This window comes from Diabrotica undecimpunctata, chromosome 6 (genome assembly GCF_040954645.1).
Source record: "Diabrotica undecimpunctata isolate CICGRU chromosome 6, icDiaUnde3, whole genome shotgun sequence".
Lineage (NCBI taxonomy): Eukaryota > Metazoa > Arthropoda > Insecta > Coleoptera > Chrysomelidae > Diabrotica > Diabrotica undecimpunctata.
Genome location: NC_092808.1, coordinates 93,492,698 through 93,520,659, shown reverse-complemented (window position 1 = coordinate 93,520,659; position 27,962 = coordinate 93,492,698). Strand labels below are relative to the sequence as shown.

Genomic DNA, 27,962 nt, shown 5'->3' with positions numbered 1-27,962 from the left:
TTTGTAATCGATACTAACCCAACACATATCTATTAAGGAGTATTCTGTTTCAGATGTTCTTGAAAGCTTTACTTGCCCTCCATGCGGCGGCAGCACTGGTATCAATGTCGCAGGCCGTGCCCTCCGACATTTCCGAAAGTCCTTTAGCGTCTCCTTGCCCGGAAGCATTTACTTATGGAACGATTGATAAGCCACGTTATTGGACAGGAAACCTCGTCTTAAGATCAGATCATGACATTAGTGGAGTCTGGATCAGGCTGATATTTGATAAGGAAGTGGAGAAAGTGACACTAAACGTAAGTTGCTAATTACGGTGCTACACGTTAACTGCGGGTATTTAATATCTAAAGGGATGTGCTAAAATTTATGTAAAGATCAGGTCCGGACTTTAATAATGTATGTAACATGTGTTTTAACAATTTTAAATAATTTTATATTGAATTTAAAATAAAAAATGAGGTTACTTAAGGCATTTTACTATTATTAATTTAAGATGGTATAATCGTATAAGTAAACATATTCGATATTCAGTTATTTCTGTCAAATCTCTTATATTTATAAAGATTTTTATCTTTGCGATCTATGCTGATCCGCCATACTAGTGAGTAAAGTGTTATTTTCCGTCTTTTTTATTCTTTCTTAATGTAACTATTTTATGTCTTCTTATGGTGCCTATCCATTACGGATGTTGGACACTAACATGACTATTCTGACTTTGTTGACTGCTGCCCTGAAAAGTCCGGTAGTGATTAAGTTAAACCATTTTCGCAGGTTATGCAGCCAGGATATTCTTCTTCGTCCTGGATCTCTTTTCCCATGCACTTTACCTTGAAGTATGGTCCGAAGTAGGTTGTATCGTTGTTCATTGCGCATTATATGACCCAGGTATTCTAGTTTGCGACGTTTTATGGTTATGACTAGTTCGAGCTCTTTACCCATTCTATGTAGTACTTCTTCGTTGGTAACTCTGTCTATCCAAGAAATCTTCAACATGCGTCTATAGCACCACATCTCAAATGCTTCGAGTCTCTTCAGTGATGCTTCAGTTAAGGTCCATGACTCCACGCCATATAAAAGAACGCAGAATACGTAGCATTTTAGTAAATTAACTTTTATTTCCAATTTTATATCGTGGCTGTTAAAGATTTTTTTCATTTTGACGAAAGCTGATCTTGCCTTCTCGATCCTTATCTTAATTTCCGCCGATTCGTCCCACTGTTTATTTAAGTTTGCACCCAGATAACAAAAGTTGGTGATTTGTGTTATAGGTTGTTAGTTAACTAGAACTTGACCAGGTGGTATCCTATTTTTGCTTATAACCATGTATTTGGTTTTATTGATGTTAAAATCAAGTCCAAACCTGCTACTTACTTCTGCCACCCTGGAGACAAGTGTCTGCAGACCTTTAAGACTGTCTGCAAAAATGACAGTATCATCAGCGTATCTTATGTTGTTCAATCGTTCTCCGTTTATAAGTATTCCCTCGTCTATATCCGTTAGCGCTAGGTTCATAATGTGCTCTGAATATGTATTGAACAATAATGGGAACAATATACATCCCTGTCGCACACCTCTTTATATTTTTATGTCGTCTGTTAACTGATCCCCAACTCTAACAGCTGCAGTTTGTTCGTAATAGATACTGTTTATTATATGGCGACCTCTGCTGTCTAGAACAATTGAATTTTTATGTCAAAAACATAAATATTTTATATATATTTTATGTCAAAGCAAGCAAAAAGGTAATAATAAATAATAATATCGTATAATGGGTAGCAGGGTGTTCAAGTACGACCCTGTGATACAATCAGCTACAGCCCAACAACAACCACAGACAAGCCAAACAACAACAAGAGCTCCACTCGTTGAAGGTGCTGCGCTGGAACATCAGCCAGCGCTTACTCAAGCGGGACGAACAAGGCAGAGCATAAAGTGCGCTAGTTAATAGCAGGCCAATACCGGGTAATTATAAGAAACAAACTTATCCCAGAGACTAGACCCGATATAGTCAGAAGCGAAGTCGAATGATAGGTACATAATGAAGAGCTAGACCAAGTGTCCCTAATAAAATTCCTAATGAGCAGATTGCTGAGCTTCTCATACAAGATACTTAACGTGATAATACACAACAGGACATTAACGAGGTGCACGAAAGTTTGGTAAATGAGATGGCACGTGCTGTACAAGAGTTTAGTGGAACAAACTCCCTTAGAAGACCACGCTACCAAAAATAAACTCTTCTAAGAAACTAGGAGCGCTATTACAAATTGTGAATTCTGAAGTTTTACCCAATTATATGGCAGAAGCCCATACATTGGAATATTTACATATGCTGATTTATTATGCCGCAACAGCATTTGCTAATGTTATGGGCGTTAAGATCAGAACACGACGGGGTCCTAACATCGGAAAGACTGATAATACAATAGCATCCTGGAAAAAACAACTACTAAGAAAGATTAAATTATTGCGTAGGAACATTGGACAAATAACGGAATACATCCTAGAAAAAAAAACTAGAAAAATTTTTAATAAAACCTGAAGAAATATTGCTGAATACTTTAACACACTCACAATATGGTCCAGGAAACAACACACCTCAATAAAGACTTTACACATTAAAACAAAAACTGTGCGTTTATTCAGGCCGCCTAAGAAGATACAAAGTTAGTAACAACTGGAAATGCGATAATATACTTGCATACAATAAAGGCGTTTTATAAGAAACTTAATTCCACTGTGGAAAATGAAAATAAATCATACTTTCATCATACAGCTACTCATAACCCCAATGTATTATGGATTGAAAGCACAAAGAACAATTGTTACAATAATGTGTCTTACGAACCCTTTACCACTGAAGAAGTCTCAAATAGGATTGTATTAAAGAGCTTCATGACTGATTATATCATGAGTGTTCATGTTTATCAATGTTGATTTACTTGAATGTTGATATTTGAACTGTATCCGCAGGAAGTACTATCATCTTTTACACAGGGAACCACTTATCTAATACCGAAGGATCAAAATAACCCTCAAGATCTAGCCAAGCTCCGTCCAATTACTTGTCTTTTAACTTTTAACAGAATGAAATGAATGAAATATAACTTGTTATAGACTCATTTCTAACCAGGCATACACCAAAAAACGGAACCTTTTTACTGCCTTCATTGACTACAAGAAGATCTTTGATTCAGTGCCGCATGAATGGCTTATAGATATATTAAAAATATATAAAGTAGACACGATAACATAGTGATCTTTTTAAAACATATATTGACGGAATGGAAGACTAAAATTCACCTGCAAATACCTGGTGAAAATAATATCAAAACTGAAGATATCCCAATTAACCAGAACCTTTTTCAGGGGGACTCACTGAGTTCACGTTGGTGGTTCTGTCTAGCGATGAACCCGCTATCTTAGCTACTGAACTTCACTGACTCAGGTTTTAGCATCAAAAATAAGAATACTGTTGTGGCGAAGCTTAATCGTCTGTTGTATATGGATGTTTTTAAATCAATGGCTTCCACTCGAAACCACCTATATCAGATGCTAAAAACTGTAGAAACGTTCTCAAATCATATCAGTATTCACGTTGGACTAGACAAGTGCCGTATACTTAATATAGTCAGGGGAAAGTTTCAGCCCGGAGGTTTCGATAGATATGAAAGATAGCCAAAACATCGAGACAATGGATACAAGTGATATGTACAAATATCTCGGAGTACAGCAAGCTCGAAAATTTGAATAAAATAATAAAAACTGAACTAACTTCTGAGTTTGTGCGAAAAAAGCTAAATCGGTCATATCTTAATAGCAAACATTGTTTAAGGTATTAAATATGTACGCGTGTTTTGCGCTTATCTACTCATTTGGTATTATAAAATTTTTAAAATGGATATAGAAAGACTTAGCGGAAAGCAAGAACACGTCTCACAAAAACATAATGAACGCAGTGCAGTAGATAAAATAACAGTAACGCGGTATGTAGGCGGAGAAGGAAGACTTATAGACATAGGTGAACTAGATAAATAGGTTTCTAATTTAAGAACGTATTTTCAAACGCATACTGAGACATCTACTTCACATCGCGCAATTTGCACAGTAGATGACACAACGCAACTTAAACTGAGGAAACAACAAATGCGTGATAATCACCTCTCTAAGCAAGAAAAAATGCGTACCTGGATGGGAAACCTCTCCATAGGCGACATCCATGACAAATATGTCGACAATACAGCGTCGAACTATTGATTAACATCGGCAAAATGTTTCCCGAGACGCAAGGTTTCCTGCTTGTCATTCAGGATCAGGTTATTCGAACTAAAAATTACCTGAAATATATTGTCAAAGACTCTCAAGACCAAAACGATAAATTCCAATATGGATGTGAAGCCCAAGAAACCATACATCATATTACCGGAAGCTGCCAGGCTTAGCAACTTAGTAGGAAAAATTATTCACTAGGAATTATACAACAAACTGGGACTCCCTCAAACCGGCCATCTTCTTGAATATCAATGCGTTTCTGACAGAATGCTTGAAAAAGACTACAACTACAACTACAAGCTGTACTGGGTTCGCACTGTGCTTACAGAACAACCAGTGGTGCATAATAGAGCGGATACTAGTTAATAAACTTACTAGCAAATAACACTATTGGATGTGGCAATAACTAACAACAATACTCTGCGGGTTAAATATAAAAAAGCTTGCCAAATATAGAGACCTGGAAATACAAATAAGAAGACAGTGAAAAATGGATCACCTCTCTAAGCAAGAAAAAATGCGTACCTGGATGGGAAACCTCTCCATAGGCGACATCCATGACAAATATGTCGACAATACAGCGTCGAACTATTGATTAACATCGGCAAAATGTTTCCCGAGACGCAAGGTTTCTTGCTTGTCATTCAGGATCAGGTTATTCCAACTAAAAATTACCTGAAATATATTGTCAAAGACTCTCAAGACCAAAACGATCAATTCCAATATGGATGTGAAGCCCAAGAAACCATACATCATATTACCGGAAGCTGCCAGGCTTAGCAACTTAGTAGGAAAAATTATTCACTAGGAATTATACAACAAACTGGGACTCCTTCAAACCGGCCATCTTCTTGAATATCAATGCGTTTCTGACAGAATGCTTGAAAAAGACTACAACTACAACTACAAGCTGTACTGGGTTCGCACTGTGCTTACAGAACAACCAGTGGTGCATAATAGAGCGGATACTAGTTAATAAACTTACTAGCAAATAACACTATTGGATGTGGCAATAACTAACAACAATACTCTGCGGGTTAAATATAAAAAAGCTTGCCAAATATAGAGACCTGGAAATACAAATAAGAAGACAGTGAAAAATGGAAAGTACCCATACAGTACCTATTATTCTATCTACTACTCCGAAAAACCTCACAATAAACAGAAAATAGCTAAGTCTAAGTGAGCAATTGTATAAGACCATGCAGAAAGCTGTGCTGCTGCTTTAGAGATTGTTTCGGCACCAATTGCATCTTTAACCCTGTTTCAGATAACTAGTGTCGATGCACACTAGTCCAGGAGTACTGACAGGTTTATGTGAATTATCGAGCTCTAGCGCTCTGAATTAGAAGGTCAGTATCTTGACCGCTAAGCTATGGCCGCCACAATTTTCAATAATATTGTAAGGTATAAGATTCTGGTGCTGATATATTGAAGTAATAAGCGAAAGGAAACCAAAATATTGGCGAGGACTACAAAATCCAAACGATGGATATTAAAACATAAAGAAGAAAATTTATTCTGTGCAAAAATAGAAAAGCAATCAGTTGGAACATGAAAGGAATCGCTAGTACAATTTAGAGAGGTATGGCTAGTATTATTAGACATACTTCAAAAGGGACCTGATGTTGGTCAAACAATATTTAAGAAACAATTAAGAAGTAAGACACTATATAAAAGAGAACAATAGAATAGGTCAGACACAGGTCGCCAAAAAGAAAGCGAAAGTATCAGAAAAATTAAAGCAAAAGCATATAAAAATGTATAAAATTATCTTGATACGATAAAGAGTAAAAAGGAAAATATATAAAATAACTAACTATAGAGCCATTTTAATCAGGTTAGATGTATTCGAGATAAAAATAATAAATTACCGTTTTACGAAAAGCATTTCAAAAATCGATGGAAAAAGTATGTGGCCATTTTTTAAACGAATAATTTGACTATGCCGAATACCAGGTGAACTATTAGAGACAGTAACAGCAATGGTCACCAAAATAACAAAACAAGAAAGCTCTACTCGGGAATTTCAATAACTTAAGAAGGGTAAAGCAGAATGCGACACAGATACCATAGAACATATAGCATGACTAAAGTGGAACTGGACGGGCCATATAGCCAGAATAAATGATCAGCGGTGAACCAGAAAAATTACAGTGTGGAGACTATGAGTAGAAGTAAAGGTAGACTACCTACACAATGGACTAACGACGTAAAAAGAATAGCTGGGAACCGGCTGCAGAAAAATCACCAAAGACAGAAAACCAAAAGAATTAGGAGAGGTCTATATCCAACTTTGGACGTAAACGGCTGGATAATGAAGATGTAAAGCAGATTAAATAAATGATATACCTGGGGGAGTGTGAACAGCGTCAGTGGAGACAGTGGAGCAGGTGTGATAACATATTTGTTTAATAGAATTATGAAAATAGGATAAATACCTGACGATTTGAGAAGCAGTATATAAATACCTGTCTCAAAAATAAACTAGATGTTCAATAATGCACGAACTACATAGCTATAAGACTACCTAGGCAAACCATGAAAGTATGGAAAGAGCAATTGATAGGCTGATACGTGAAGTAACCCAAAATATCCGAATATCAGTTTAGATTTATGCAAGAGAGATCAAAAATAGATGCAATTTTTATTAGAAGGCAGCTAATGGAAAAATATAAAAAAATAAACTAACCCTCACGTGATATTCAATGGTCTTGGTGTATAGTATTTGATAAAGTTTCTGGAGAGGTTCTGCGGTGTGCTCTTAATACGAAAGAAGTATCTGGTGAGTATATAAAGAGACAGATTGATAATTTTCATGCGAAAGTAGGGCGCACAGGAGGAGAGCTACAACAGCGCACAATAGTGTTTAGGCCTTATTTAATTCTCATTGGTATTTTCTAAGACAACAGGGAAACTACAGGATAATTTTCCATAAAAATGTATCCTGATAAAGCAGTGTAGAGCTTAGTACGTAAACTTATATTCTGCTCTTGATGTCTAGCGATTAGTACTTTTGTAGGGTAATTATAAGTTCACAATTAAAGATTATATGATTTAAATCTGCGGTAGAATTGTTATCACATGAACATTCGCATTCCGATTTTAACTAAATGTGCAAAAAAGTTATCAAGGTTTAATCTTAAACGGCTTAGGGATGAGGAGTAAAATTGATTAATTGATTAGTGGCAATCAAGTGTATGTGGGATGTTTTGCAGATGTGGGAAAGACTGAAGATGATAAAAAGTAAAACAAATTAAACCTTGGATATGCCGAGTTGGAAAAAAAACCAATGAACTTGGCTTTGAAAAATATATTAGCAGTACTTTACCCAGGAACACAACAACAAGAGCTGTAAATAACCTAAACAAAAAATCGGTAGATACAATCACAAGCCCAAAAAAAGTTTGACCCTAAAAGTGAAAAAGAAAAAAGAAATAATTAAAAAAACGAAATAAAAAATGAAAAATCATAGAGTACTGAAAAGGCAGGACAATGTTGACCACAAGAAATAAACACCATAAATAAACAAATCACAAAAGCTATCAGATGAGATATTAGGAAAAACAAAATCGAGCAAATTATAAAGATTATACAAAAAATCAATATAGACCAAGCATGTAACTTATAATGTAAGATTTATATAAAACATTATATCAAAGTCAAATTATTCCTGAGCTCATCATACAGCCAATACGAAAAGTACAGAATATAGGATAAAACGATATACCAGATATATCACGGAAGTAAATTAGGAGGTCCATTTCTGATGTCAACAATCCAAACACCTTTTAATATATTATGTCCCCTTTATAAAAAATTGATTAATTATATCTTAATAACTATAGATTAATTAGCTTACTGAACCACTTTATTATCTTTATTTTAATAATGGCAAACATATTGGAAGTCAAACTCGATCTCTACTAGTCAGAACAACAAGCAGGGTTTTGATCACGCCATGAAACAATTGACTACCTGAGTGTATTAAAACTCTAATGGAAAAGTCTATCGAATATAATAAACCCCTAGTTATTACTTTTGTTGACTTCCACAAAACATTTAACACAGTGGAAACAATCGATATCTTAGAAGCACAATAAGAAAGCAGAATAACCCACAGGTATGCGAATATTATCCGAAATATATACGAAAATGCAACAAAAACTGCAAACCTTCATTACGTGAGTAAGAATATAGAAATTGGCAAAGGTATGAGGCAGGGAGATACTTTGTCAGCAAAACTATTTTAACAATCATAGAGTACGACAGAAATTAAATCATCTCTGAAATGCCGATGGCATTGTTTAACATACGACTTATGAGAAGCTAGAGATATGCTACAATAAGTACACCAAGTAACACAGAGAGTCGGTTTAAGTAAAAACAAAAATGAATACAAATCTCGTCCTCAATAAACTACTAGAAAGACTAAAGAAAACTTTTGGAAAAATGTAACTAGTGAAGGAGAACCTGTAGGAATAAAGATAAAGAAAATGAAACTGACGGTTCATAATATTGATTTTTGATACAAATAAAATTGGTGATCTATTTATTGCAAATTTATTAATTATGTTAACCCTTTATTTATTGTTGTGGTTAATTATTGAGGATATATGTATAAATTAAGATACATATGTCAACGTTTGACAATAGTGACTGTTACCATATGGTTACGTTGGGCTAATATGTAATAAATAGAAACTTTTAAAAGATGTACTTTTATTTAGAAAAACACGTAACAAGAAACTGTAAAACAAAATTAAACTTATATATTTTTTCCTGTGATATGGTTCAAAACAATCCACAAATAATCCTAATCTCACTTTTTACATTGGATCCGACCCATTCCGCAGTTTTCTAGAGTACATCTTCTTGTTTTAATATTTGGTATTGAAAATACCCAATGATCGGTATGATTAAATCGGAAATCGGCATTATTTTTTTTATTTGCTAAAAGATTTGACTCTGTTTTGTATTTTATTAGGTAACTGCTTACAATGCTTCTTTTGAAATTTAAATTAGTCATATCTCTGCCCATAGCTTTGTATAATGTACAAGCATTGTGACAATCTGTATCAATCAGGTAAGAAGCGGCCAGTATCATTTTTTGAATTTAATAGACTTCCTCTTTCTCGCAATATCACCGTTTATGCGATCAGTTCCACCCATGAACTTATTATATTAATTAAAAGCATATGTATAGTAAAACTTTTTTTTCTTCTCGGTTAATGTTAACGCTATTGTTGCGACAGAATTATCAACACAACAGATAAACATGGTCTTTATTTATTACACTTTTTAAAATTTTTCGTTGTGAAATTATCATGGTTTCGTTTTTAGGTTTACAACAATTTGTAGGAATCCTATTATGTCGGATAATACCGGTTACTCCATATCCAAACTTTTTCATATGTATTAAAAGATCGAAACTGATAAAGAGATTATCTAGAAAAAAATGGTACTGTAAATTGGTAATATATTTATGTTCAAAAAGTATTTATTCAACAAGATTGTCTATATTTTCAGAAAATTACCGAGATGTCTCAACATAAAAACTATTTTAAGCAAAACACGTTACTTTCACGATTATCTTTTTAATACTGTATTACTCTTTCGACAAGTATCGCAACACAGCATACTTTGTTTCGAATTCCAATGAAACAGATATAGATAATAAGTAGAGTAAATTAGAACGTATAACTGTCTTCATATGGTCACAGTGGGCGTAGAAGGGTTAATATCACAAAATTAACGGCATATTTAGCGAATGGGTGCTAAATGCTATAAATAAGAGTGCAGCAATTGAAAATATTTAGAGCCCTAAAAAATCTAAAAGAGAATTTAACTTATTTAAAGGTTTGAATAAGCCCTTACAACAACTAGTGTATAAGATAATAAAACAGAAAATGAAAACAGATATTTGTTTATTATTTTAGAAACAATAACCATTTGGAGTTCCCGTTACCCTGTAGATTATAAATAATTAATTTCTAGTAATCCTAAGGCTTAAACCAAATATGATGTTAATATGATCTAAATTTAAAATATCTGAATATATTTATAAAAATTATCACTGGGATTTAATATGATCAATTTTTTTTAGTAAAATTTTATATTTAATATATGCTTATTTACATTTTTATTGAACGCGTGAATTTTTAAATTGACGATTTTACATAAAAAAGTCATTATATTTATACATTGTATTAAATTATTATACCGGGTAGATGAGTTCAAACATTATGTTATTATAGTATACGAGTATAATGTACGAGTACATAACCTATTTTTAAACCTCCAAGTAATGGAAAATGTATTTTGAATGCCTGCCAATGACGTTCAAATGTTATTTTGTGTCCTAATTGTTGTATAACTAGACATATTTTGAATTTTGTTGACTAATTAACTTTCTTAACTAACTTCTTTGTTAGTAGTTGACATTTTTTAACGTTAACTGCGAATAAACTTTGCTTTCTATTTTTCACTAAGACAATTTTTATTTTTCACTTTTGTCAAAACAAAAAATTATATCTTTTTCTTCTTCTTTAAAATTGTTTAAATTATTGCACCATCTTTTTCTTGGTCTACCAGTACTTCTTCGTCCATTTGGTGACTCATCTCGTGCTATTCGTACTATACTGTCCTCTGCCATTATTCTACTAATGTGTTCGTTCCACTTCTGTTTCCGTTTTGTCATCTATCCATTTATGTCTTCTATTCTATATTGTATGCTCTTCTTATGTTTTTGCTTCTCTCTCTATTTAACAGACTTTTTCCTTATATTCGTCGGAGTATTTTCATTTCTGTTGTTTCCCGTTTTAGATGTGTCAGGTCTTGTCTCCGCCGTGTATGTTAATATATGTAGGTCTAATTGCTGCTTTATAGATTCTTGTTTTTGTATCTTGTCTTAGGTGTTTCTTCTTTCAGATTGTGTCATTAAGAGATCCCGCCGCTTTACTTGCTATTAAGCTTCGTTGTCGTACTTCTTCTTCAACATCTCTGTAACTAGTTATATCTATTCCCAGATATCTAAACCTTGCTTCCTGCTTTATTATTTTCACATCAATTTCGATTTTTCATCGTAGTGGGTATTTAGATATTGTCATACATTTGGTTTTTTCTGCTGACATTATCATATTGAATTTCTTGGCTGTTGTATTGGAGATGTGTGTTAATCTTTGGAGCTCGTCTTCTGTCTCGGCGATTAATGCGGCGACGTCTGCGTAACATAATATTGGGATTTCTTTGTTGTCCATTCTGTAGCCATGACCTTTACGTACTGCTTGTATTATTTCGTCCATTATTATATTAAAGAGAAGTGGGCTTAACAAGCGACCCTGTCTGACTCCTCTTTGTACTGGTATAAACTGTGTTAGTTTTCCATTCATCTTTGCCTGCATTTAATAATGGAAGTAGATGTTTTCGATGATTTGTACAATAGTGATTGGTATGTTACTTTTATACAGTAGGTGTAAAAAAATTATATAAAATATTATATTTATATGATATTAAGCTACAATTGATTGTAATTGATTCTATATTTTGCTTTAAAGTGCTTGCTGGTGCAGGAATCTAAATTACAAATAGATTGCAAACAGGAAAAGCTGAGAAGAAATCTATCCATTTGGGTCAACGAATATTTTAATGACCGACCAGATCTTTAATTATCAGGAGAAACACTAGAATACAGGGTGTGTCACGATAAGCTTACACTATCTGTATATCAGAAACTACTTTCACGATATTTATGAAAATTGGTTCATGGGTATTACCATTTATGTCGAACTTAAAGCAAATATTTTGACAGATATGGATATATTTTGACAATATATTTCCGATTATACCGGAAGTAAGTAGCAACTTTGTTATTTAAAATAGAACACCTTGGATATGGACATTTTTACACCTCATTTTGAAGAGGAAAGTTTTTGCTATATACTAATGCGTGTAACTGTAATTCTGTGATCGCGTGCTTTTGTGTTTTTATGCCTGGTTTATTGAACATATCTTTGTCAAAAAAAATTGTTTCCGACTTTAAGAGGTGACATTTCGATAGCAAATTAAATTTTTAACAATTTTTTTATAAATGTATATGTACGAAAAGTGCATAGAATTTACCCAAGTGCACCCTAGTGCATAGGGACTAATTCACCCCTTGCTCAATAACGCACCCATTTAAACGGTAGAACTCTACATTTTTTTAAACTTGGGGGTCCATTGAACATATAAAATAAAAAAAACCACTTTAAGGTTGTAGTTCCTTTTGGCCCTCTTTTTTTGGATATAATCAGTAGCCTAAAATTATTCAAAAAAATATATATAAACAAGCATTTAATTTTCTTTATCTAAGCAAAAGAAAAGTCCATCTAAATTATTTTAAGATAGCAAACGTCTTAAGAAATGTGCCAATACAATAAAGAAACTAAAGTGTCGAGATATTTACGAATTACTTACGGTAGATATATTTACAAAGAGTTTTCATCGACTAGAAAAGTAAAAGTAAATGTAGAAGTTCAAAAAACACTAATTAAATACAAATCTACTTTTCCCAATGGAATATTCATCATATTTCTTAGTTTTGTTGTTTTATGAATTAAACACTGTGATCAAATTTAATAGATTATTATTTATTAAAACGAAAACTCTTTTTAGTAGATACTCCCTGTATATTTTTTCTTTAATATATTTTTTTAATCTGCTTTTTTTACGTTTTTCTTTATGTTTTCTTTTAAATAAAATTTTAGCACTTTTCTAACTTCATTTAAAATTTAATCAAATTCAGATTTAACTCATTATTAACGTTCTACCTAATTACAAAGAAGCGAAGAGAAACTGTTAGAGGATCCAAGTTTGTAATCACTAGCTGCTTGGCACCCTCGAGAAGATGGGGTGATTTCAAACTTAATTTAAAATAATTTTCCTTCAGTTATTTAAGTAAATGAGACAGTTACGATTCACAAAAATAAATCTTGGTCTCTTTTACCGTCTCCGGTGTGGTGTAAATTAAAATCTTCACGTAGAAATATTGTTTTATGAAAGGTAGTTTACCCAAATAGTATTACCCGTAAAAAAACGTGCCATCATTATCATATTACTGAAATATATATTTTACCACTTACCTTTATCTATATACTGTTTTATTAATATATAACAAAAATTCCATACTTACAGCACTTGTTCAGTAGTTAAACCTTCTCAAATAATTATTGTGTAAGGATTTGTTTCTTGAGCGAATAATGTTCTAGCAGAAAATTGTAATTTACTGCTAATATGAGAAATTTCTATGCGTGTTTATGAATTTGTAGTAGTGTGTACGATGCAGTGTCGTATAAAGGGATTCATAAACCACAACATTTCCTTTTCCACGATTTCAGCGCTTGCTACAGAAGCAAGATCTTAAACAAACTTGGGGACAGAAAGCATCCTTGTTTGAGTCCTTTGTCTATTACAAACCCTTTGAATATCTCTTGGCTTATCTTTATTTTACTCGTGTTGTTTTTATAGAGTTCTTGAACTGCCTGGATTAAAGTTACATTAATGTTTGTTTTTCCTAAAGCTTCCCATAGTTTTGGTTGTGAAACACTGTCATATGGTTTCCGAAGATCTAACAACAGTAGGTGTATTGCTAGTTTCGTGTCGTTTTTTGTCTTTATAAGTTGGTTAATTGTAAAGAGATAGTCAATAGCCGATTTACAGGCTCTGAAGCCAGCCTGTGCTTCGGCCTTCATATTAATTTATTCTCCCTCTAATCTCTTTTATAAATTTTTCATAAACTCTCGAGATGGTACAAGCACTGCTATTACTCGGAAGTTGTCACATGTGTTCTCCACTGTTTTATATATATATATATATATATATATATATATATATATATATATATATATATATATATATATATATATATATATATATATATATATATATATATATATATTCTATATATTTTGTATATGTAATAATGGTAGATTCTCTGTATTTATACATTTTTGATACATGCTGGTTAGCTGCCTGTATAGTTTCTCGGTTCCGTATTTTAGTAGTTCTAGTGAGATATTACCTGGACCTGACGATTTTTCGTTTTATAACATTTGATATACTTGTTTTACTTCTCTACTGTCAATCCTAATTGGAGATGCTATTGTATTTATTTGTAGATAAGGATGTGTTTGTGGTGTTCTCCATCAGTAGTTTTATTCATTCCATTCACGTAGGTTAATAGGGGAGATGATATCTTTAGTCTTCTTTGTTTGAGAGATTTAAGTACTTTCCAGCTTTCGGTACTATTGCTACCTCTAAGGTAAGTGTGAACCCTGGAGCAGTTTTTTTATCCGCATTAATTTTTCTTTTTGGTTATTACTCTTCGTACCTCTCTTTGATCTGTTTGATATTCTTTTTTACGTTGATCCGTTTTTACGTTCAGAAGTGTGTTGTATTTATTACGTTGGATTTTTATTGTCTCTTCGATTTCTTCATCACATCAGTAGGGCTTTATTTGTACTGTCTTTTCATACTTGCCAACGCTTCTCCTGTTACACTCTTAAAACATTATTTTATATAGTTATATTGGTCCTATGATAATATCAGCAAAAAGAGCAAATGTATGACAACATCTAAATACTCGCTACGATGTAAAATCGAAATTTAGAGGAAAATAATAAAGCAGGAAGCAAGGTTTAGATATCTGGGAATAGATATAGCTAGTTACGGAGATGTTGAAGAAGAAGTACGACAACAAAGTTTAAAAGCAAGTAAAGTGGCGGGATCTCTTAATGACACAATCTGGAAGAACAAACACTTAAGACAAAATACAAAAACAAGAATCTATAAAACAGCAATTAGACCTATATTAACATATACCGCGGAAACAAGACCCGACACATCTAAAACGAGACGACTACTAGAAACAACAGACATGAAAATACTCCGACGAATATCAGGAAAAAGTCTGTTCTATAGGAAGAGAAGCGAAAACATAAGAAAAACATGCAATATAGAACACATAAATAGATGGTTGAAGAAAACACGAGTGGAAAGAACACATAAGTAGAATGGCAGAGGATAAGATAGTACAAATAGCACGAGATAACTCACCAAATGAAAGAAGAAGTATTGGCAGACCAAGAAAAAGATTGTGCAATAATTTAAACAATTTGGAAGGCTAATATTAAAGCAGAAACTGGCTTTACAGCCTACATACAAGAAGGAAGAAGAAAAAGATATTGGGCCTCTACACTATCAAAGTTTTCGCGTTTTTCATTAAGTCGTTTCTTGTACAGAATTTTTGAGCTTGTTGACAGTTAGTTAGTTGCTATCAACAAGTCCTCGTAGACACTTTGTTTCAGGACCAGCAATCTCCTGTAGAGTCTTACATTGCCATGTTATCAGTTCCAATTGTAACTTTAACATCATAACATATAAGATCCAATAATGTAATGTAAATTCAAATTAATAACATTTAACGGGTTTTTACCCAAATATTTAGTGGCTCAGAACATGTACACCTAGACACACTGATGATGGAATATGGATTCCAAAAACGTTTTGTGATATAGCCCGATTGGGTGTTTTAATTATATACCTTTTATAAAGAATTTTTAAATGAATTTTTTGTGATACAGTGTATACAGACAGCTACAGGAACTTAGTTTCCTTGTAGAATTTATGTTCTAGAAGCGTCGTGAATAGCTTTGGAGAGACTGTGTCTCCTTGCCGTACTCCTCGCTGTATACAGAATTTATTTGTTACTTGTTCACATAGTCTAACGCCAGCTGTGGCATTTTGGTAGATATATTTGATTAGGTAGTGTAGCAATGGTATATTCGACATTCTCTCAATGCTTTTAACATTTTCTGATGGCTTATGGTCTCGAATGCTTTCTCGTAGTCGACAAATATTACAAATGGTTTTTTGTATTCTGCTGACTTCTCTATCAGGTTCTTTATCACTAGTAAGTGGTAGTTAGTGCTGTATCCCGATCTAAATCCAGCTTGTTCTCTAGGCTGATAGAAGTCTAATTTAGTGTTCAGTCTCTTTTTGATAATTTTTGTGAAAAGTTTTCACAAAAATTAAAATAATTTTTTATCTGCCTGTAAATCTAAAAAACAATGTAATTACAAAGCACCGGCTGCGAAAGGTGACACTATTTAAAAAAACAACAGTAATACGTTTTATCTATGTATAACGTATATTATTGCTCTTTTTGTATTATATTTTTATATAAAATATTGATATGTAACAAAACAAAATATACGTGTTATATGTATATAACACGTATATTTTGTAGTGACAAATATATAAATAAAACTTCTTCTTCTTGGTGTGCTTATGTGTAACCAAGTTCTTAAGTTCTTTAACCAGGATGTTTTTCTTCTTGCTGTAACTCGCTTTAAAAATATTTTTCCGTGCAGAATGGCTTGTTGAAGGCAATATCTGGATTCATCTCGCATAATGTTTTGATGATTTGATGGTGTTTAGTACCTATGGATTCGTCTTCATTCTTATGAGGACCTCCTCATTTGTTACTCAGTCAGTCCACGGGATCTTATATATTCTTCGATATAGCCACATCTTATATGTTTTAATCGTCTGGACATATGCAAATAAAACTTAATTAACTCGAAAACAAACGATCATATGAAATAATGTATCCATGCACTGCACCATATCGAATTATTTCTTAGTCAACTGATTTAAATAACATCTTAGGATTTTTTATGACATAACTTTAAAATAATATAAAAAGAGAAATTAAACGATAATTTCTACCTAGCGAAACCGAATTCAAATTTTTACCACTGTGCTTCCTAAAACTTGCGAAGCAAACAGCTTGATAAATTACTCGGCAAGGAAATCTAAAATTGCATTCCACATGCCGTTCATCATGGCCAAAATTCGTAGTGAATTCAGTTTCTGGTACTCCAAACGGAGTAAAGTAATAAAACATAATGACGGTATTAGATTTTTGTTTTGATACAGGGCAGCGACAGCCGCTTATACGTATTTCGACCTCTTTAGGTCTCCTCAGAGCGGTATAGCCACTACTCTGAACCAAAAGAAAAATCTTTCCCGTACTAGACAATAGTTACCAAAATAACTATATACGGACGTAACTACGCCATCTAAAAAAAAAGAAAAATCAAACGATTTCTACCTAGCGATACCGAATTCAAATTTTTACCACCTTGCTTCCTAAAACTTGCGAAGCAAACAGCTTGATAAATTACTCGGCAATGGAATCTAAAATTACATTCCACATGCCGTTCATCATGGTCAAAATTCGTAGTGAATTCAGTTTCAGTTATTTTGGTAACTGTTGTCTAGTACGGGAAAGATTTTTCTTTTGGTTCAGAGTAGTGGCTATACCGCTCTGAGGAGACCTAAAGAGGTCGAAAGACGTATAAACGGCTGTCGCTGCCGTGTATCAAAACAAAAATCTAATACCGTCATTATGTTTTATTACTTTACTCCGTTTGGAGTACCAGAAACTGAATTCACTACGAATTTTGACCATGATGAACGGCATGTGGAATGCAATTTTAGATTCCCTTGCCGAGTAATTTATCAAGCTGGTTGCTTCGCAAGTTGTAGGAAGCACAGTGGTAAAAATTTGAATTCGGTTTCGCTAGGTAGAAATCGTTTGATTTCTCTTTTTGTTTTTAGATGGCGTAGTTACGTCCGTATATAGTTATTTTGGTAACTATTGTCTAGTACGGGAAAGATTTTTCTTTTGGTTCAGAGTAGTGGCTATACCGCTCTGAGGATACTTAAAGAGGTCGAAATACGTATAAGCGGTTGTCGCTGCCCTGTATCAAAACAAAAATCTAATACCGTCATTATGTAAAATAGTATACTTATTAAATGGAAGATCAATTAATATATAAATGACAAATATATTCAGATTTGGATCAACTTTATATTATTGTAAAAAGTAGTCATTACCAAATATGAAATGATAATACTGATGTTAAGTTTCAGATTAGTTAAAAATTTTATATCAATTTGTACCAAACTTCTTTTACTATAATATTGGTTCTAAAGCCGATTTAAATTTTAGAGCCAAGAATTCATAATAAAACTCTCGGAGGACCGTAAAACGGTCAAACTTCAAAGCCCAGATATGTTATTGAAAGCCGATAATGCAAAACTTTTGGAAGTCACTGTACACTACAAAGGATCTTTCCCTAGTCTACAAGAATATCGATTGAATGCGAGAACAATATGCCCCCAGAAAAATCTGTAAGTATGACAGACTATGTAATATATCCAGATTACTTCTAAAAAAAGTTTTTTGTACTTCAGAAGAGAGAAAGCTTATTGGAAAACTGTCAATAAAGTATAAGAAACAGAATGTGACAAATCTAGGTCAAACTAAACTAAACTTTAGTAATGAAAGTCATGGGTGGACTATATATTATTTATATAGTATATTACAAACACACAAATAAAATTCGATCAAAATATTTTTTTTTCTATTTCTTTCAACATTTTTCCTTTACAATACATAAAATAATATAAAAACGTACAGATGGTGTTGTTTCTGACCCCTTTTATAGCTTTTTTACTTTAGAACTATTCTCTCTTTTTTATAATTGATGCAATTGATGCTAAATCGTTTTAACCATGTATATATGTTCTTATTTCATGCTCGTTGATGTATGTTATTCGTGTCTTTACAGATATATTTACAGACTTAATTTTTCTCCAACTACAGTCCTTTAAGCGATGTTTTAGAATGTATATTTCATTTTTTTTTAACCGCATACTTGGAATCTAACACTTAGAGATTAAATAGAGCAAGCAATCAGTACGGACTCAACATAAACCGGGAAAAATGAAACTTAATAGATGATTAATAATCAAATCGTTACTAATGCCAAACTATTTTTGAACATGAGCGATCATCATGACCCATTTTACTACATATATCTGTTGCAGTTCTGAAGAGTTCTATTGTTGATTTTTTACTCCACTGCTCTAAATTTTTCAACCAGGATGTGCGTCATCTACTCTATCATATTTTTCCTTCTACCTGCCCTGTATAACCAATCACATCAACTCATATTTTTAATTTCTTCTTTCACTTTTCCTCCCTTTTTCTGTTGAGTATTTCCATTTTTTTATTTACAGTTTTCCATTACATAAAACTACTTTTATCTTATTGATAGCGCTTTTTGTTATCTCAATGCGTCCTCATATTTCTAAACTACGCTCCTATTGTTCATTTAGCTCACATCCTAGGTAATTTAATCGGGCTAGTTTCTTTATAGAAAATAACCGAGGCCTGAAATGCTTAAGATCAAACTTGGTAAAGCCTATAATAATCTCATTGAAGGATAAAGATGGAAAAGAAATAAGAGAAAAGAACGAAATTCTAAAAGCTACTTAAACATTTTACCGTGATTTATATTCCGCAAAGGAAGATCTTAAGAGAAAGATAACGAGTGTAAACTCAGAAATACTCCCTAACATAAAATCCCTAGAAATAAAACAAGCTATGCCATAACTAAAGAACAATAAGGCTCCGGGACCAGATGAAATACTTGAAGGAGGGGAGTGAAATTATTCTAGAAGAATTGAAAAAATTTTTCAACGAATGTCTCCACAGAGGAGAAGTCTCAGATGATTGGAATAAAAGTTTAACAATACCCCTTAAAAAAGGAGACAGGGAAGATCTGAAGAACTATAGGCCAATCTTCCTGCTGTCACAAATATACAAACTGTTTATAAGAGTAATAAATAACAGGTTAACGTCGAAGCTCGATCGCTAGTAGTAGTGTCTGGCGGCTCAGAAGACTGAGACTTTGGAATCAATGAAGAAGACATCGAAGAGGATGTCGACAGCTTAGCGCAATGATAATCAACGCAACTTAACTCAAAAGACTGTTGAGTTTAATACTAATTCCTGTAATTGTATTAATCTTAGCTCTAGGTTATATTGTAGTAACCGCGAAAACCTTTCGGAACATATATTCTGTAACTACATTTAAAACGTATTGCATTCTATCTTATAACTGTGCCTCCAAATTTGCTGTAGGCTAAGATGACCAGTTTATCCGCATAGCCACGAACATGATGCCTATCATTGCTGAGTCTAGCTATCAGTTCATCTATGACAAGGTTCCACAAAAGCAGATTAAACTACCTCTATAGATAGCTTCTGGCTACATGAGCTAACAATGTATTATCTGGTAACGTTACGTATATCACAGTGTTTTTCAGCATTATTAAATCTATCCTTCTGCATCTTGTTTTTATATTCCTTTTAGATGAATGTTCTCTCTATATCAAGAAATGACCTCTTGGTTTTCAGAATGTATTCTATCATCTGTACGAGATGGTATGGTGCAGTGCGGTTCCCTTAGAAAGTCCTGCTCGATACGTATACTGTCACTGATGAATGAGACTTTCAACACATACAGCATCTCTTTTATGACCATCGTGCAATTTTTCTAAAGATATAACTTGTGATTATTATCACTTATCAGCTTAAATCTAACAATAGAAGATCAGTCGATTACGTCGGAAAAATATGACCAGGTTGACCATGCGAAAGTTTCATACGAGGCTTTTAATTTGTAGATGTTAGTTTAACCTATATTTCTTACGAAGTGAATTTCTTTAACCCCTCCCATGTATTACTCCTTCGTAAAAAGTAGACGTTAAATCTTTTTAATTTCTTGATTCCTCGAGTCAAATTCTTCATATTCTTGGTCTACAAGCAGAGATCAAGTGAGCTGGTCATCTAATGTGATCCCTAGATATCTCACCTGTCTTGCATTGTCGGCAGAAAAATGACTGCTAAGCAGCAACTGCAGGCATACTAGTTCTAATGTAGTTCTAATGAGTACTGCTTATAGTTATCTTGTAGATTATTTTTTTACCATGTTATTTATTTTAGCAATCCTGTACTTTTTGTTGTTCTTATTCCTTGTTTTTTTTTACTTTCGCCTTCTTCTACTTAGAGTGCTGTTTCCCTACGGACGTTGACAATCATAATGGCTATTTTTATTTTTGAACTTGCTGCTCTAAACAAAATAATTGATCTGTATTGATACCAATTACGTAGATTCTTCAACCAATAACTGTGCCAACAGATCTTCTTCCTTGAATCTTTCCTGTATTATGAGTCCCAAAATTTCATATTTTGGTCCTCTTATCACATGGCCTAGGTATTCCAGTTTTTTTATTTGTATAGTGATGATTTGATATTTCTGTTTCTTTACCAATCCTCTCCAGTACTTCTTTATTTGTAATTCTATCAGTCCATAATATTTTTAATACTCCGAGGAATAACCAGAGTTCGAAAGTGTCAATTCTTTTTAGATTGCATTTCTTTAATGTCCAACTCTCAGGTCGATATAATTATATTGAAAAAATATAACATCAAATAGTAGTTAGTCTGATTTTCAAATTAGGTATTAAGATGATTTCCGTTAGGAATGGCTTTATTCGTATAAATGCTACTCTGGCAATTCCAATTTGTTCTTGCAAAATGTTCTTAAGTACTGATATTATAGATATGCTTGTTGCAAAAAGTTCTTAAGTACTGATATTTTTCTACTTATTCTATCACATTACTATGTGTTGTATATTTTGTGGTTTGACTTTTGGAAATTAGCAAACATTTCGTTTTTATGGCGTTTATAGTGTTTTCCATCTCAGCATTATTCATACTTAAGATTTCGATTAGATGTTGTAGATCTTCTATCTTCGATGAAATGATCTGATCGTGAGTTGTTAATTAATTTTCGATTAACGGTAACTCCCGCTTTGATATTATTGAGTGTGCTTTTAAAAATTTCTTCTAAATATAAGTTAAACAAAAGTGGCGATAAAACGAAACCCTGTCTAACTCCTTGACAGATCTTCATTTCTTGTGACTGCTGCCCATTAATTTAAACTACGTCTCTTTGGTTCCAATATAATGTTTGAATTATCTTTATAATTTTACTGTACCTACATGTGCCTATTCATAAATATTGATTAGTTATGATAAATAGTCCTTCTTGAGTACCCATTCCATCGTTGATTATCCCGAACTGCATCTCACTAATCTCTTCCTCCTCTAACTTCTGCCTCGACATTATCGAAAATGTTTTCCGAGAATAAAAAATTTCTCCTATTTTTGATTAAACCACAATAACTGTTCGTAAAAAAATATCACAAGATTGAAGAGACCAATGGAGTAACTATGCCCACGTGAGCCATGTTTCACTCTCAACCCCTCACTGAGAGAAAATATGTCCCATCCCTTTCTCCTTTCAAAATCTAGATGTCCTTTCTCTCCCTGATGAAGGGCAGCAGCAATCATCAGTAACAGTTCAAGTCGCTGAGGAAATGATCCTGGATCGGCTTGAAACTGGACTACTACAAGCATGAATGGAGCAATATAAATGGTTGTGATACTTCGATGGGGAAGAGAAAGGGAAATCAGTATTATTCCCTAGTTCATTTATAATGGCACTGACATATGATAAGAAAAGGTATACTGATCATGGTCCTCCGACACCAAGATCCGGCAGGAGAAGACAAGCATTTTAATGGTCGAGTTGCCGTAAACAAATATATGACTCCTTAAAATCATACAAACAAGCCAAATTTTGCCGAGAATATAATTTTGGGATCTCAAAAAAGATGCAAAAAAAATTACCACCTTTACCCCCTGGGCTTCCCCCTAGTAAAAACTAAAAAAAAAATGATTTACCAAGAACCTGTACGTCATAAAAAAATTTTTTTTAAATAAAAAATGTAGCTGAAATTATTTTAAATAAACCAATCTCTCAGAAACAACGCTTGAAGCGACCGGTGATTTTGAATGTCAGTGACGCGCGCGAAATCAATGTAAAATAAAATGTGTATCAAGTTGACGGAAAAAATTCGATATCTTTTGATCAGAGTGTCCTATCGACAAAAATAACAATAAAGTTTTAAAGGTGAAGAGTGCACCTTTTTTGTGCAATTTTTGTATTTTGTCCTAAAAGGAAGTTTCTATTAATCTGTTCAATAAATAAACGTTGCCCGATTTTTGACATTTTTTATGATGATTCTCATGATATCAATAAAATTTATCACTTTAATTGACCGATCATAGTGAAATTTTAATTTTTAGAGACCAATCTTTAGAACCGATAATATAAAAGTTAAATTTTAGGTTGTGGCAACAAACATGAGGCATTTGAAATATGAATAAGAAACGCAGAATTTAATGTTTTACAATAAAAACGATCGTATGCCACGAGAAATGTCTCCAAGAAGACGGTTTTTGAGTGTAGTTTATAGCAGAAATTAGAAGTTTTAAAAAACGTACTGGTATAATTAAAAAAGAGCAGTTTTAAACGTTTTAAATCGTTAGTAAAGTGGAAGTTTAAATTCAGCGTTTTTTAAGCATTTTTCAAATGTCTCACATTTGTCGCCAAAACTCAAAACTTAAATTTCTATTATAATTTATATTTCTATTATATATATATATATATATATATATATATATATATATATATATATATATATATATATATATATATATATATATATATATATATATATATATATATATATATAAGAACCGCGTTGAGAATTTATTACTCATAATAGTGTAAGAGTAATAAATTCTCAACGCGGTTCTTCCCGAGAACTAAGTAATTTTCATTCATCTGACCGCGGAAATTTATCCGAACATATATATATATATATATATTCTATTATAGATAATTATAAGTTTTAAAGATAAGGCTTTAGTTATCCAAACTCCACAGTGGCCGATTAATAAAAGGGATTAATTATATTGATCTTACCAAGGAATCATATGGAAGAAAATCATAAAAATTGGCAAAAATCGCGCCACGTTTGTTTATTTAACGATTTTTTAAAAACTCAGTTTATTTGCAACAAAACACAAAAATTTCATGCAAAAGCTTTACTCTTTACCTTTACAATGCATCTTAATTTTTGTCGATAGGATACTCGGATCAAAAGATATCGAATTTTTAATGTCGAGATGATACAAATTTTAGTGAACATTGATTTTGCGAGCGGAACTGACATTAAAAATTGTCGATCGCTTGAAGCGTTGTTTCTGAGAGAAAGGTTCATTCTTCATAAAAAATGCTAATAAACATTTTTGTTCAAAATTATCTTAGCTACCTTTTTTATTTGAAATATTTTTTTCTATGGCGTACCCATTCTTGGTAAATAGATTTTTTTCCGTTTCCCCCCTCTACAAGGGGGTTAGGAGAAAGCCCGAGGGTAAAAGTGGTAGACTTTTTTGCATCATTTTTGGCGTCATAAAATTGACATTCTAAGCAAAATTCAGCAAAGAAACAAAACAATATAACAAAAAGCAATCCAGAAATTCTCACAAGAGGAGATTTGAAGATAATACGATATGTAAGGAAATTATCAGAAAAATAAAAAAGATAGAAAATAAATATAACATCACAACAACATTCGTAACAACTAATACTCTGAATTCTCTTTTATCCAAAACCAAATTAATTAATACACAGGGAAGATTAAGAACTGCAAGATGTCAGGATAAACGAACATAAGTCATACATCAAAAACATAAACTCAACAGATTTCAAATACGCAAACATACTTGGACAATGAGCACATTGTACAATGAAAAGATGCATCGATAGTCATGAAAGAAAGAGACTGAAAAAAAAACAGAATCTAATTAGCAATACAGAAAGAAAAAGTCAGCAACAAGAACATATTAAACAATAATGGTTAAATAAAAATTCAGAGACACATCATCTACAATTATTGTACACAATGCATAAAAACATTATTCTTAAACACACAAAAAATCGGGATATACTTAATGATTTTTTCAGTTATTTGTCTGAGAACACAGACAATATCTATAGGACCTTTCAAAGCTGTATTCTATGGAAAAAAATATTTTGGTTTGTAGTAATATTTATCGTAAGTTATAATGTAGTAACTTCTCTAACCTCTGTCACTCGAGAGTGTTTTTTTAGTAAAGTAGCACTAGTCCGCCATTGGTTTAGAATTATATGGTCATAAAAAATTTTTTGGTTAGTATTGTCAACTTTTGCACTAAACTTTTTTCTTTTTAATTATTATTTCCTGTCCCGGACGATCCTTTGTTCTTTATTGTTTTTAATTCGATTAATATGATTGGCATGCTTAAGGCCTTTCAAATATGATCCATATATTTTATTACTCGTTTTTAATTTTCTTGATCATATGTTAAACAAATGGATACCGTATTAATTTTTTTTGGGTATTATCAATAAGAATTTGTTTTTAATTGTAAAACAAAAATGTATAAATGTCTTACTTTGATATTACTACAAATAAATCAGGCTATATATAAAAAAAAGGATGAATTGAACTTTGAACTATTATAAATTGCTAAAGGTGAGAAGTGACATATAACTCCCTATTAAGCCGACGGTCGCTCCTACTGAAACTGACATCTTGCCCGAGGTGTCAACTTATACTCATACGTTGTCCTTAGGCCATATCGTAGTGACGTGGATCGATATTCTATTAGTCGAGGAATGTCCGTGGTCGTTTTAAGAGGAAACAGAAAAAAAACTATCTGAGGGTAGAAAATAATTTTCACGATTAAATGTGTTACACTTTTGTTAAATCTTTTGTTTGAGCTTGTGTCGAAAAATTTTATTGTCCACATTATCAACACTTTTTCACAAATAGCAGAAATTAAAAGGGCATAAGATAATAGTAAAAAGACAAGGAAATAGTGATATAATAATAATGTAAGATCATTTCTAACATTGTAAATTAAACAATTATGTAACACGTAATTTATGAAGATGCAATAGAAAAATAATTTTTCTGTTTAAAAAATATATATATATATATTTTTCTTCTTCTTATTTCTCAACTTTTCCCCTTTCAGGGGTCGCTGTTTCTTATTCTTCGTTGCCACTCATTTCTGTACTTTTGGTCTTCTTCACCTAAATATTTCTCTCAAGTCCTTATATCTTCTCCTCTGTTTCCCTCTACCTCTCCTACCATCAACTTCTAACAGCTCTATCCTTCGTCCCACATAGGTTTTATTTCTACGTCTGACATGACCAAACCAATGCAGTCTTTGTTTTTGAATCTTTTTTGAGACTGTAGTCACCCCGTAAATCTTAAGAGAAAGATAACGAATGTCAACTCCCTAACATACAATCCTTCGAAATAAAACAAGCTATGGCACAACTAAAGAACAATAAGGCTCTGGGCTCAGATGGAATACTTGTAGAAATGTTGAAGGAGGGGAGTGAAATTATTGTCGAAGAATTGAAACATTTTTTCAACGAATGTCTTCACAGAGGAGAAGTCCCAGATGATTGGAATGAAAGTTTGACAATACTTCTCTTTAAAAAGGAGACAGATGAGATCTGAATAACTATAGGCCAATCTCCTTGATGTCCCAAATGTACAAACTGTTTATGAGAGTAATAACTAACAGGTTAACGTCGAAGCTCGATAGCTATCAACCGGTAGAGCAGGCAGGATTCCGAAAGGGTTATACTGTAGCGAATCATCTTTTTACAATCAAAACGATAATAGAGAAAGCCAATGAATATCACTTGAATTTATAAATTAGCTTCGTTGATTATGAAAAGGCATTCGACTCCATAGAACTTTGAGCAGTAAAGAGAGCTATGAACAACTGCAGGATAGACTCCCGATACAGAATGCTCATACATAATATTTACAAGAAAGCTACAATGAAAATACAAATACGAAAACCAAAGCTATAACATTCAACAGAGGAGTTCGCCAGTGAGATATTATCTCACCAAAGCCATTCACACTTGGACTGGAAGACGTATTTAAAGACATTAACTGGGCAAATAAAGGAATAAATGACATTGTAATATTCGCTACACGTTTCGAAGAATTACAGACCATGATGACACAACTATTTCAAGCTTCGGGAAAAGTAGGTCTTAAGATGAATTTGGAAAAAACAAAAACAATCACAAATACACCGAACATTAAAGAAATAACGTTGAATGACATTAATTTACAAACAGTAAGCGAATACATCTACCTGAGACAGATAATGAAAGTTAACAAAGAAAATCAAACTGCCGTAATTACCAGAAGAATAAGGTAAGCGTGGGCAGGATTTGGAAAACTGCGTTCGATCTTGAAAAGCACTAAAATAGAACAATATTTGAAAACCAGAATTTATGATCAGTGTATCCTCCTTATACTCACGTATGGTTCACAGACGTGGACACTCATCAAGTCTAATATAGACAAAATAGTTAAGGCACAAAGAGCGATGAAAAGATCAATGCTCGGGGTGAGACTTATAGACAAAAAACAAACAAATGGATTAGAAGCAAAACCAAAGTAAAAGACGCAGGAGAACATGCTGCCAAATTAAAATGCAGCTTTGCAGGACACAATGCCCGACTGAATGGTTAGGGAAAAGAACCAGAGGAAGACCACAAATGAAATGGACTGATGACATTAAGAAAATCGGAGGACACAACTGGAAGCAAGTGGCGCAAATAGAAAAAACTGGATTTCTTTGGGGGAGGCCTATGTCCAAAGTTGGATTACTTAACGCTAAAGAAGAAGAAGAAGACGTCACCCTGACTCTTTTCTTAATAAAAAATATAATAACCTTCAAAATTGATATACGTAAGTAACAACTCACGAGTCTCGAAGGAAGTGAAGTAAATTCTGTT

The 27,962-nt window shown here is 32.8% G+C and overlaps 1 protein-coding gene across 1 annotated transcript in view; it reads left to right on the top strand.

Moving 5' to 3' along the window:
* LOC140442724 (clotting factor G beta subunit-like) overlaps positions 1-27,962 on the top strand; it is a 139,143-nt gene that overhangs the window by 39,480 nt on the left and 71,701 nt on the right. The window contains exons 2-3 of the mRNA XM_072533707.1: positions 54-296; positions 18,329-18,510. Of these exons, the coding sequence (XP_072389808.1) occupies positions 54-296; positions 18,329-18,510 (425 nt within the window). The remainder of the gene's footprint in view (positions 1-53; positions 297-18,328; positions 18,511-27,962) is intronic.